Here is a 13,334-nt window from a genome sequence, read left to right on the forward strand (position 1 = left end):
ATCTGCTTCACTCCAGACTGTGAACGCTCCTGCTGTTCCAGACAGCAGCGACGATCCCGACCACGTTCAAGGCTCTCTGTCCTCCGTCTGACATGAAACATAAGGAGGATGCAATAACCAGCATCTCATAGACTGTGTGTGTGTGTGTGTGTGTGTGTGTGTGTGTGTGTGTGTGTGTGTGTGTGTGTGTGTGTGTGTGTGTGTGTGTGTGTGCGTGCGTGCGCGTGTGCGTGCGCGTGTGCGTGCGCGCGTGAGAGAGAGAGCGAGAGACAGCTGATTTGAGGTGCTTGTTCTTCTCTCGTCACATCAGAGGATCAAACAGCTGATTTTATTTTCTAATTAATGTTGATTTGTGGCGTTCCACTTCTGCTCGAGAAGATTTGGTGTTTATGGGAATATTTACTGTGTGTGTGTGTGCGTGCGTGCGTGCGTGTGTGCGTGCGTGCGTGTGTGTGTGTGCGAGCGTGCGTGCATACATCTATATGTGTGTGTGTGTGTGTGTGTGTGCGTGTGTGCGTGCATACATCTATATGTGTGTGTGTGTGCGTGTGTGCGTGCATACATCTATATGTGTGTGTGTGTGTGTGTGTGCGTGCATACATCTATATGTGTGTGTGTGTGTGTGTGTGTGCGTGTGTGCGTGCATACATCTATATGTGTGTGTGTGCGTGCGTGTGTGTGCGTGTGTGTGTGCGTGTGTGTGTGTGTGTGTGTGTGTGTGTGTGTGTGTGTGCGTGCATACATCTATATGTGTGTGTGTGTGCGTGTGTGCGTGCATACATCTATATGTGTGTGTGTGTGTGTGTGTGTGCGTGTGTGCGTGCATACATCTATATGTGTGTGTGTGTGCGTGTGTGCGTGCATACATCTATATGTGTGTGTGTGTGTGTGTGTGTGCGTGTGTGCGTGCATACATCTATATGTGTGTGTGTGCGTGCGTGTGTGTGCGTGTGTGTGTGCGTGTGTGTGTGTGTGTGTGTGTGTGTGTGTGTGTGTGTGCGTGCGTGCGTGTGCGTGCATACGTCTATATGTGTGTGTGTGCGTGTGTGTGTGTGTGTGTGTGTGTGTGTGTGTGTGCGTGCGTGTGCGTGCATACGTCTATATGTGTGTGTGTGTTATGTAACTGTGGCCCAGCTCTCAGCTGTGATGTTCTCAGGATGACGAATCAAAAGCTCACCGAGTAAAAACGAGCTGGATTCTCCCCAAAAATCCTCTGCAGCAGTCAAATATCATGTTCCTATCGTGTACTTGGGGTACTTATACTACAGTGATACTCCAGAGATATTTCTGTGTTTTTGTGATGAACCGATTGTCTTTGACGTCTTTGACATGAAAAATAAAAATTCTGTGTTTTAGTGCAGTGAGTTGTACAGAACATCAGAAGTACTCTGAACTGAAACTGTGGTAGTTGTAGTATTTGTACTGTGATCAGAGTACAACTGATTCACATTCAGCTCTGATGATAATTACACGCTTCATTACATCACTGACACTAATTACACAGTCAATCATCTGCATTCATTTTTACTGGTCTGCCAACCAATCAGAGCACTTTACAACACGTCAACACACACACACACACACACACACACACACACACACACACACACACACACACACACACACACACACACACACACACACACACACACGTCATGTTTCCATCACTTTTGGGGACATTACATAAACTTAAATTCATTTCCTGGAGAGCTACCTTGAACCTTATCCGTAACCTGAACTCCAGTCTTAAAAAATTGCATGATTGACATCTTGGGAACCTGCATTTTGTCCCCATGAGGACAGCGAGTCCCCACAGTGTGAGGGACACATGGCCACACACACTCACTACTAACATTTAAAGGTTGTTTCATTGATCGTCACATGAATCTCCTCCCTCACCTCCATTTTTTATATCTCCTCCCTCACCTCCATTTTTTTATCTCCTCCCTCACCTCCATTTTTTTATCTCCTCCCTCACCTCCATTTTTTTTATCTCCTCCCTCACCTCCATTTTTTTTATCTCCTCCCTCACCTCCATTTTTTTTATCTCCTCCCTCACCTTTGTTGGATCTCCTGCCACACCTCTTCATCTCCTGTAAACTTCCACCTCTCCTCCTCCTCTCCTGATCTGCTGTCCTTTTTTCTTGTTTCCATTGCCTCCTCTCCTCCTTCTCCTCTCTGCATCTCCTCTAACACCTCCTCTCCACTTTGACCTCCATATCCTCTCCACGCTCCTCCTCTGCTGTTCTACACCTCCTCTTCACTCTTACCTCTTCCACTAGTTTCACCTCCTCCTCTCTGGGAATTATTCTTCTCATATCCCTCCCCCTCTCCCCTCCTCTTTTAACTCCTCTAGCAACTCCTGTCCACCTTCTTATTTCTTCTCCTCACCTCGTCTACTCCTCCTTACATTTATGTACCCCCACCCTTTGTCCTCTGCATCTTATCCTCTTTCATCCCCTTTCCCTCACCTCCTCCTGTCCTGATCTCCTCTCCTCTGCACCCTCCTTTCAAGAAAATAACTCCTTCTCCATCTCCTCTGCTCCTCAGTTTCTCCTCCCTCATTTGTACTCCTTTCTTCTTTCATCTCCTCTTGACCTTCACTTATTATACTCCTTCCTCATCTCCTCCTTTCTGGACCTCTTGCTCTTCTTCTGGTCCATCATCGCACCTCCTCTCCTCTTGCTCTGCCCTTCTTTTTCACTTTGTCCTCCTCCCAGTGGGGGTGCACTGTACCTCCTCTTCTCCTCCACTAACACACCTCCTCTCCAGTTTGACCTTCATGTTTTCTTATTTCTCCCTTGCCTCTTCCTCTCTACACCTCCTTGTTTTAATGCCCCCTCACCTCCTCATCTCTTTCATGTCCTCCTATCTACCACTTTCTCTTCCCCTGTTACCCTGGACACTGCTTCCTCTCATCTCCTCCGTTTGGGATGACAACTCCTTACACTTTGACTCAGTGTCGTCCTCATAGGAGGAGAGATTGCGGCGTCAGTGTCATAATGATATTTGTAAAACGTTAACGTTGAGTTAACCAAACGTGATCTTTTCATAAACTTAACGAGTTAGTTTCCGAAATAGAACCGAAATGAGACAGAAGCTGTCAACAGCACATCAGTAAGTTCCACACAGGACACCCGTCTCCAGCTCAAAGTCCTGTTCTTGACCAGGTCCTGGTCCCACATGGACTTGAGTTTACTGGGGTCCTGGTCATGTTAATCCCCCCCCCCCATCCCTTTGTCCTTGTCTCTTTCCATCTTCACCTTCATTTGTTTTTCATCTCCTCTTCCACCGCCTTATTTTTGTGTCTCCTTCTTCACCTCTTCATCCCCATCCTCTAGCACCCCCCCCCCCCCCCCCCCCCCCCACACACACACAGAGTCTCCCTCCCCAAACCCATTTTCTCCTCTCCTCTTTCCACCTCCTCCTCCTCTGTCAGGATCTCCTGTGCACCTCCTGTTTCCTCCTCCCCCCTCTCAGTCTACCCCAAACAGCGGGAAGAGCAGCCGTCTTCTGTCTCCAGCAGCAGCAGCAGCAGCCTCTCGGTGTTTTGGCGGAGCAGGGGGGGAAACTGGAGGAGCGGCAGAGCAATGCTGAGAGCGCGGCAGGATGGCTTTCACCTCCTCCTCCTCCTGGTTCCAGACTCTCCAAGTCTTCCTCCTTCTGCAGCTCTTCCTCGTGCCGCCGTGCCTCCTCCACCCGCAGCCGTGCCACCTCCTGGCTCAGATCGGACACACGGTGCGCGTCGGTGCGCTTCTGCCGGCGCAGAAAGCGGCTCGCGTGCAGGTCCAGGCGGCGCTGAGCCGCGCTGCAGCTGAGATGAGCCGGGACCCGGATCCGGACCCGGACCCGGAGCGAGAGCGGGAGCGGGACAACTTTCTGCCCTACAATCTGAGCCTGGAGCTGGTGTCTCAGCAGCCGGCCGCCGCGGACCCGGAGTCCCTGTTCCGGTGCGTGTGTCAGGGCGTGGTGGTGCAGGGAGTGTCCGCCGTGCTCGCCTTCCCGCAGAACCGCGACGAGCTGCTACAGGTGGATTTCATGGCTTCGTTTCTGGAGATCCCGTTCCTCAGCATCTTTGAACACGGGGAGCCGCTCCGCACGCAGGTAGGACATGCACCTCTCCCAGCACCACACCTGGACTGGGGGCGGCACGTGCGCTCCCGGGGCTGACATGTGGTTTTGTGTTTGACCTTGACCTGTTTGATGTCTGGAGGTTCCGGCTCGTGGTTTTGACTTAAAACCCGCAGCGCGTGCGGCTCCTCAGAGCTTTCATGATTCACTCTTTATGTTTCTGCTGTCATGTTTCTGGTGTCTGGAGTCCGCTTCGGTACACGTGAGATTATTTCCCACAAACCATCAGACACAGCAGGAAAAAAGAGGGAAAACCGTCAGAGATTTAAGACTCAACAATTAGGTCACTGTGAGCTGGAAACCTTGTATCTCCAGTTCTACTGATTCCCAACAAGTGAGAGCATTTTGTCACCTCAGAAACATGATGTTCATGTTGAAAACATGGAGGTTAAAGCTCGTGAAGACGCTTTGGAGAAATGAGGTCTGATGAAGATTAAAGCGTTTTGTTGGTTAAGAGGTTTCAGTGTGACAGCGCGCATTTACCAATCGGTTTCACATGAAAGTTTATTTATTTATTATGAAGCCTCTTGTTGTTCTTCACTATGGAGGACTGAAACTGCCTCCATAAGAAATGAGGGAAAACAGAAAAGACTCAGTAAGAGCAGGCATCAATTCCTAAAACGTGACATCGATTCATTTTTACATTTTGATTTGCTTCTGAATTTATCTTTGTATTTATTCACATATTTATTTACTATAAATGTATTTATTTATTTCTGTATATTTTCCCAAGCTTACTTTTTTGTGTGTTTTCCTTTTACATTTCTTTTGCATATCTTTTCATGTTAATCAAAAGTTGTACACATTGTACGTAAATATGGCTCATAATCTACCTGCACAGGCCACATATGGCTGTTTTTCTGGCGGGAATGGGCCGTTATCGTCTGACATCAAAGTTTCCACAGTGAAACTTGTTTTACTGGCCAACATGTGTTGGAGTTCGTCCTCTTGGAGTTTCTGTTGCTTTGGAAGCGTAATGTTACAACAGCCGCATAGTTTCAATACAATGCATTGAATAAATGTAACAGACTGACAGTACGTTAATAACAGTGGTATAAAGGTTTCAGTGCTGGGTCTGGCTTTTGTTGGCTGTGGTCTGTATGACGGGGGTCAGCAGGTCAGTGAGGGTCCCTGGCCGGCCGGTTAGCTAGCCGCCCTCGGAAGTGTGAATGGACCTTCTCAACTCTTTGATTTGTCATCAAGTTTCCGAAAACAGCCAACATTCGTGATCTGCGCAGTTGATTTTCTTGCCTTGAATATTGTCAGAAGAACTGTTCTTTCTAGATCAAATGTCTGTGGGTGAAACTCACATTCGGCTTCAGCTTCAGCTCTGGTGGATGTGGTCAGGACTGTAGACACCACCAAGACTTTCTTCATCACAGAAAAACAGATCTGTTGTCAAATCGATGATGATGTTTTCTTCAGATAATTGATTGAGATGATTTTTGAACATTAACTTCTGACCAAGATCCACTTTGAGTAAATTACATGTAGACACTTTACTACAATGGCCATCATCAGCGTGTTTTATAGTATTTATTAGAACAGAAATTATAGAAATACTACCTCTGCTACTTGTACTTTTTGTAATTTAAGGAATGAATTAGTTTACATTCACCTCCTCTGTTCTGTCACTCTTCATCTCTGCTGAAGCTGCGCTACAATGACACTGAGCTAACGTTAAGCAAATGCTAAGCTAACATTTCAAACAGCTGAGTGTTCAAGCTGAAACAGGGTTTTTGGCTCTTTGAATTGTTATTTAAATCATTCAGTTAATCAATATGCAACAGTTTTCTGTCACGCTTTTGGCTGTTTCCTGTTTGATGCTGAAGGAGTGTCATCGTTTGCTTTACTTCCTGTGTTTCCTGGCTTTGTTATTGTTGATGTGTTTCATCTGTCCCTTGTTAGCCTTCCATTTTTAATTCTGTGTTTTCCCTCACTCTGTCCCTTCGCTGCCTTGCTTTGACCTTTTGTGTTCTGCTTCCTGTTGGATTTGTTTGCCTCCCCTAGTTTCACCCATGCTGGTCTGTCCATCCTGTAAGTCTTTTGAGCTGCACCAGCTCTGCTTTTTCTAGTCTGTGTTTGGGTTCGTGCTCAAGAGTTCCTGGTTTCCCCGTATGCACAAGTGTGAGAATTTATGGGCTGATATCAGTGTTTTTACACTAAATGTATATTTATATTTAATATTTATTTCATACTTACTCTTAAAAAACAACCTGTAAAGACAAATTCACATTATTTGAAAATCTGATAAAGTGAATGTTTTGTCACTTTAACCGTCACATTTAACGTGTTAGCTATGTTATAATTTACATACGTGTGCTGTGTTTGTGACATGATGGACGACTGGAGCGCTAGAGTGACAGGTGGAGAGATGGAGCAGCAGGTGGAGAGATGCAGCAGCAGGTGGAGAGATGCCGCAGCAGGTGGAGAGATGGAGCAGCAGGTGGAGAGATGGAGCAGCAGGTGGAGGGATGCAGCAGCAGGTGGAGAGATGCAGCAGCAGGTGGAGGGAGGGAGGATGCATCAGCAGGTGGAGGGAGAAGGGTGGAGCAGCAGGTGGAGGGATGGTGGCTGCAGCAGCAGGTGGAGGGAGGGAGGATGCAGCAGCAGGTGGAGGGAGGGAGGATGCATCAGCAGTTGGAGGGAGAAGGGTGGAGCAGCAGGTGGAGGGAGGGAGGATGCAGCAGTAGGTGGAGGGATGGTGGCTGCAGCAGCAGGTGGAGGGAGGGAGGATGCAGCAGCAGGTGGAGGGAGGGAGGATGCAGCAGCAGGTGGAGGGAGGGAGGATGCATCAGCAGGTGGAGAGATGCAGCAGCAGGTGGAGGGAGGGAGGATGCAGCAGCAGGTGGAGAGATGCCGCAGCAGGTGGAGGGAGGGAGGATGCAGCAGCAGGTGGAGAGATGCAGCAGCAGGTGGACGGATGGTGGCTGCAGCAGCAGGTGGAGGGAGGGAGGATGGAGCAGCAGGTGGAGGGAGGGAGGATGCAGCAGCAGGTGGAGAGATGCCGCAGCAGGTGGAGGGAGGGAGGATGCAGCAGCAGGTGGAGAGATGCAGCAGCAGGTGGATGGATGGTGGCTGCAGCAGCAGGTGGAGGGAGGGAGGATGGAGCAGCAGGTGGAGGGAGGGAGGATGCAGCAGCAGGTGGAGGGAGGGAGGATGCATCAGCAGGTGGAGAGATGCAGCAGCAGGTAGAGGGAGGGAGGATGCAGCAGCAGGTGGAGGGATGGAGGATGCAGCAGCAGGTGGAGGGATGGAGGATGCAGCAGCAGGTGGAGGGATGGTGGCTGCAGCAGCAGGTGGAGGGAGGGAGGACGCATCAGCAGGTGGAGGGAGGGAGGACGCAGCAGCAGGTGGATGGATGGTGGCTGCAGCAGCAGGTGGAGGGAGGGAGGATGGAGCAGCAGGTGGAGGGAGGGAGGATGCAGCAGCAGGTGGAGGGAGGGAGGATGCAGCAGCAGGTGGAGGGAGGTAGGATGCAGCAGCAGGTGGAGAGATGCAGCAGCAGGTGGACGGATGGTGGCTGCAGCAGCAGGTGGAGGGAGGGAGGATGCAGCAGCAGGTGGAGAGATGCCGCAGCAGGTGGAGGGAGGGAGGATGCAGCAGCAGGTGGAGAGATGCAGCAGCAGGTGGACGGATGGTGGCTGCAGCAGCAGGTGGAGGGAGGGAGGATGGAGCAGCAGGTGGAGGGAGGGAGGATGCAGCAGCAGGTGGAGAGATGCCGCAGCAGGTGGAGGGAGGGAGGATGGAGCAGCAGGTGGAGGGAGGGAGGATGCAGCAGCAGGTGGAGAGATGCAGCAGCAGGTGGATGGATGGTGGCTGCAGCAGCAGGTGGATGGATGGTGGCTGCAGCAGCAGGTGGAGGGAGGGAGGATGGAGCAGCAGGTGGAGGGAGGGAGGATGCAGCAGCAGGTGGAGGGAGGGAGGATGGAGCAGCAGGTGGAGGGAGGGAGGATGCAGCAGCAGGTGGAGGGATGGAGGATGCAGCAGCAGGTGGAGGGAGGGAGGATGCAGCAGCAGGTGGAGAGATGCCGCAGCAGGTGGAGGGAGGGAGGATGGAGCAGCAGGTGGAGGGAGGGAGGATGCAGCAGCAGGTGGAGAGATGCAGCAGCAGGTGGATGGATGGTGGCTGCAGCAGCAGGTGGATGGATGGTGGCTGCAGCAGCAGGTGGAGGGAGGGAGGATGGAGCAGCAGGTGGAGGGAGGGAGGATGCAGCAGCAGGTGGAGGGAGGGAGGATGGAGCAGCAGGTGGAGGGAGGGAGGATGCAGCAGCAGGTGGAGGGAGGGAGGATGCAGCAGCAGGTGGAGGGAGGGAGGATGGAGCAGCAGGTGGAGGGAGGGAGGATGCAGCAGCAGGTGGAGAGATGCAGCAGCAGGTGGAGGGAGGGAGGATGGAGCAGCAGGTGGAGGGAGGGAGGATGCAGCAGCAGGTGGAGGGAGGGAGGATGCAGCAGCAGGTGGAGGGAGGGAGGATGCAGCAGCAGGTGGAGGGAGGGAGGATGGAGCAGCAGGTGGAGGGAGGGAGGATGCAGCAGCAGGTGGAGGGAGGGAGGATGCAGCAGCAGGTGGAGGGAGGGAGGATGGAGCAGCAGGTGGAGGGAGGGAGGATGCAGCAGCAGGTGGAGAGATGCCGCAGCAGGTGGAGGGAGGGAGGATGCAGCAGCAGGTGGATGGATGGTGGCTGCAGCAGCAGGTGGAGGGAGGGAGGATGGAGCAGCAGGTGTATGGATGGTGGCTGCAGCAGCAGGTGGAGGGAGGGAGGATGGAGCAGCAGGTGGAGGGAGGGAGGATGCAGCAGCAGGTGGAGGGAGGGAGGATGGAGCAGCAGGTGGAGGGAGGGAGGATGCAGCAGCAGGTGGAGGGAGGGAGGATGGAGCAGCAGGTGGAGGGAGGGAGGATGCAGCAGCAGGTGGAGGGAGGGAGGATGGAGCAGCAGGTGGAGGGAGGGAGGATGCAGCAGCAGGTGGAGGGAGGGAGGATGCAGCAGCAGGTGGAGGGAGGGAGGATGGAGCAGCAGGTGGAGGGAGGGAGGATGCAGCAGCAGGTGGAGAGATGCAGCAGCAGGTGGAGGGAGGGAGGATGGAGCAGCAGGTGGAGGGAGGGAGGATGCAGCAGCAGGTGGAGGGAGGGAGGATGCAGCAGCAGGTGGAGGGAGGGAGGATGCAGCAGCAGTGGTACACATGTTGCGTTTCTTTGGCAGTGAGTGAAATTGTCTGTTCTGATTGGCTGTTCGGTCACCGTGCATCATCGTCTGTTTGTCCATTAGACGCCACCTTCGGACCAGCTGAGCTTTCACTGTGACGTCACATTCAGAGCTCTACAGACTTGAGCAGCGAAGCGTTTGTTTTGTTGTGCGCTGAAGCGGCAGAGCGGCTGATTCTGCTGCCTTTCTGTATTCGAAGCGACTCCACTCGTCCTCCTGCTGTTTGTTGTTGTTGATTTCAGAGATTCTCTGAAGGAGCTCCAACATCTGCTCAGAGACTCGGAGACTCAGAGCGGGAAACTCGCCGCTGTTTGATGTTTACACAGCAGATTCCTCTCATCAGGTCAGAGTCGGTCAACAACGGGTTTTTATTCCAGCTCGGTTTCTCTTTCTGCTCCTCCAGCAGCAGCCAAAACATCTAAGCTCCTTTCATTTGAGTTTGAGTTTGGTTGCTGTGTGCTTCCTGTTTTCTGTGTTTAACTGCGAACCATCATCTACTAAATCATTACAACACTGACTGCAGTGTCAGAAGCAGCCTCACAAACCCTTTGAACATATGAGGTTTGGTTGCTAGGTTGTGTGGCTGGTTGCTGTTTTCTGTGTTTCATTGCAAACCTCATGTTATATGGTTCCCAACCTGAGGGTCAGGACCCACCAAAGAGTCACAGATAAATCTAAAGGGGTCTCCAGATGATTAATTAACAAGATTATAAATAAGAAAATAAATCAACTCACTGACAGGATATGATGGTGTGACTGGCTGTGGCTGCCGGTTAAGTTTTTACCACACCTGAGTTTATGTTGTCATTCTGAAGACATCCAGCCTGTCACTCACTGAGAAAACAGCTGATCAAACCTTTGAGAATATCAATGAAGTTTGCTCGTCTGATTTTCTGCCCCTCAGTTCTAAATCAAGCAGCAGTGAGATTGAAACATAAAGAATTCTTTATGAAGTTTTGTGTGAATCTGTCAGGTACTGAGTGGATTTCTTGAGAAAAATCAGTTTCTTGTGAACTAAATCGTTGTTATGGTTCAAATCGGCCACTCCTCAATCATCTACATTCACATCTCTGATGAAATAAGATCTGATCAGCAGCCTGTTTGATCCACAGAAGCATCAGATCAGTGATCAATTACCTGGATTACTGGAAGCCTTTCAAGCATGTGAAACTCAGAACTTGGTCTTACTTTAAGCAAACATGTTCATCATTAGGTATTTGCTAATTAGCCTGCATATTATTAGCATTTTGACTCCTATACTGAGAGAGTGGGCTATAATATGGATGCTAATGAGCAACTAGTTAATGGTGAGTGTGTGTATTATAAAGTGTGGCCAAACTTCATTTAAAATCGGAACATGCTCAGCCATCACCCCGACGACACGCTGACGAGTTGAACACAAATCTGTTTTATTGATCAGAGATGAAGCTGCTGTTGAAACCTCTGAGATGTCAGAACAAACAACCTCAATAACACAAAGAGCCAAAATATCAAATTTACTTACAGTCTGAAATCATCAGCAGCAGTAAGAGTGATGTGCTCGTACTCTTCTCTCCTCTCGGTGAAGGACAGTGGGTGCAGTGACTGTTTGGGCTGAATGTTACATGAAACACAGTCTGAGTGTGTTGATCCAGTTTGACAGCTGGTGACATCACAGCGAAGGCATCCGATAATCAGATCCATAATCATTCTGACGATCTACAGCAGCAGTAGAGAATAATCATGTTTATGATGATTATTTGTGAATCAGAGGTTTCTAGCTGCTGTTGTCAGACTTAAATTCAGCCTGACGGTGAAATAACTGAATCTTTTAATCCCTCTGAAGACGAGCAGTAGCAGATTAGTTTCCCATCATGCCTCATTCGTCTCTTTTTGTTTGACCTCAGCAGGTCTGACTGGTTTTATTTCACCTCTGAGATTTAAACACAAACACCTGACTGAGACGTGAAAACCAAAAATACTTCAGCTCAGAGCCCTGCAGGGACCAATGAGCTGGTGGGAGCCAGTGACAAGCCAAAGAAGTGTGAATTATAACATTTTGTATCACAGCTGCAAAGACATTTGGCCACTGAAATATTTTAACAGAAGCAATCTGAGAGCGACACTAAAGCATATTTTCCATGAAGGGGCTCTAAAAACAACAACATCCACTGAAGCAGAGCTGCAAAGCATCCATGTGGAAATCAGACCGAGCAGATCGGATCAGAGGAACAGTCGTGGTCCAGTGGAGATAAATGGAGGACTGGTGCCTCATTTAGCATCACCTGACTGATCTCAGGTGAAGTCAGAACAAATGACCAATAACACACTTGGTCCACTAATGAGCTTTTAAAACAACATTTTTTTTAAAACAGACAACAATGTCGGGTACATTGTTAGTGTTGACATGAGACGCACTGGGCTTTCAACCCCCCAGCCATGACCATACTACATGTTCAGAGCAACTGCTCCATCCGATGTAGTAGAAAGACTGATGACATCCTGAGAGATGTGGGGGTCAGTGTGAGACTGAAGCCAACAATCTCTTCCCAAACCTAACCAAGAAGTTTTTTCACGGTGTTTACCACGTTAGAAAGGCTCGACAGATGCTAAAGGGTCAATCTTATGCATCTGTATGAGACACTGAGGAGCGTGACACAGCGGCGTCAGTATTTGATGACCCGGGATAAGAATGTGTTGGTATAACAGACACAGAATGCTTGCAGTGACCAGTAAAACCAGTAACACCAGTCAGTCACAGCTGTGGTGAATCAGTCTGCAACGGTAACTGTATCAAACTGTGTGTCTGATTTCAACTGTATGTCTTCCCATACATCAATATGTTGATGGGGTAGCTCTGTGAGGATGGAGGGTGTAGTACACGGTACAGACTGTACATCCACTTGAGGCAAAAGCAGCACTGTTTGAACGCAGCATCTTGCTGATATGTTGGGAAGTTACAGCTGCTGTCAGCGTAGAACACTGTCATTTGGTGGTCTCTGCAGCCGTTTGAGGCCGTGAAGCTGAAGTCCAGTGGCAATTAAATTAGAGCTCCTCTTCTTATGCCTTCAGAGAATGCTCCTAAACCTTCATCACTGCAGAGCGGGTCAATATCGACGACTGAAGGACTCAATGACTCACTGGTTCATAGGACAATAAACTGCTACATTACCTCGGCCAACAGGTTCTAGGTTTTGGAAGGTGGATCCTGGATACTTATCAATGACAGGCACTGAATGCTACCATTGTATTTTTATAATTGTTCTTATTTGTCAGTGCTGTGTGAGTGTGATCTTCAAACAGCACACACCTCTTTGTCTTTGACTGGAAACCTGTGATCAGGACAGAGAGAATATGACAACGTCCAGCCGTCCCTGATGACACTTCTTACTGGGACAGCACCCGCGTTAGACTGAGAGCCTCCACTCCAGCCAGGACATGGTCTGACTTTGTCCACCGCAAAGCCAAATCCAGCAAGAAATTAAATGAGGGGGCGCCAGCACCCGCTGCAAAACAGGCATGACCAAATTACTCTGCACAACTGAAGGTGTGATAATGCTAACTATCTTGAGGCCAGGGAAACTAATCACATCACAAGCATTAAGGCTGGCCAAAACCCCCAAAATAAACCCCAAACCACTGCAAGGCCGAGGGCCAGGATATTATAAATATTGTTAACTCCCCACCTGGAAAAAGCCAAGGGCCCAAGACATTCAGAGAATGTGAGTGGATCGAGGGAAGAGAGGGGACGACATGCTGACGCTGCTTTTCAACATGGACTCTTATTGGCTACTATTGACTGGGCATGACATGGAAGATCCTGATTGGTCAAGGGGGTGTCAATCAAAAGGCCAGGGTGCAGTGGCCATTTTGAGACCAGCATGTTTCCTGCGCATACATGCTGACCAGAGGTATAAGGAGTAAGCGCAGAATAGTAGCATGTCTGATAGCTCATTTGAAATGATAAAATAATATAATCTGGATTATTATCGTGTTTGGACTAAGTATTCTACTAGACTG

General features: G+C 49.8%; 1 protein-coding gene across 1 annotated transcript in view; it reads left to right on the forward strand.

Annotated features, from left to right (window-relative positions):
* Positions 1 to 3,491: 3,491 nt before the first annotated feature.
* Positions 3,492 to 13,334, forward strand: part of grin3bb (glutamate receptor, ionotropic, N-methyl-D-aspartate 3Bb) — an 86,286-nt gene continuing 76,443 nt past the window's right edge. The window contains exon 1 of the mRNA XM_070960522.1: positions 3,492 to 4,104. Coding sequence (XP_070816623.1) covers positions 3,610 to 4,104 — 495 coding nt within the window. The 5' untranslated portion in view covers positions 3,492 to 3,609. The remainder of the gene's footprint in view (positions 4,105 to 13,334) is intronic.

The sequence above is a fragment of the Chaetodon trifascialis genome, chromosome 4, assembly GCF_039877785.1.
Source record: "Chaetodon trifascialis isolate fChaTrf1 chromosome 4, fChaTrf1.hap1, whole genome shotgun sequence".
In the NCBI taxonomy this organism is placed as follows: Eukaryota; Metazoa; Chordata; class Actinopteri; order Chaetodontiformes; family Chaetodontidae; genus Chaetodon; species Chaetodon trifascialis.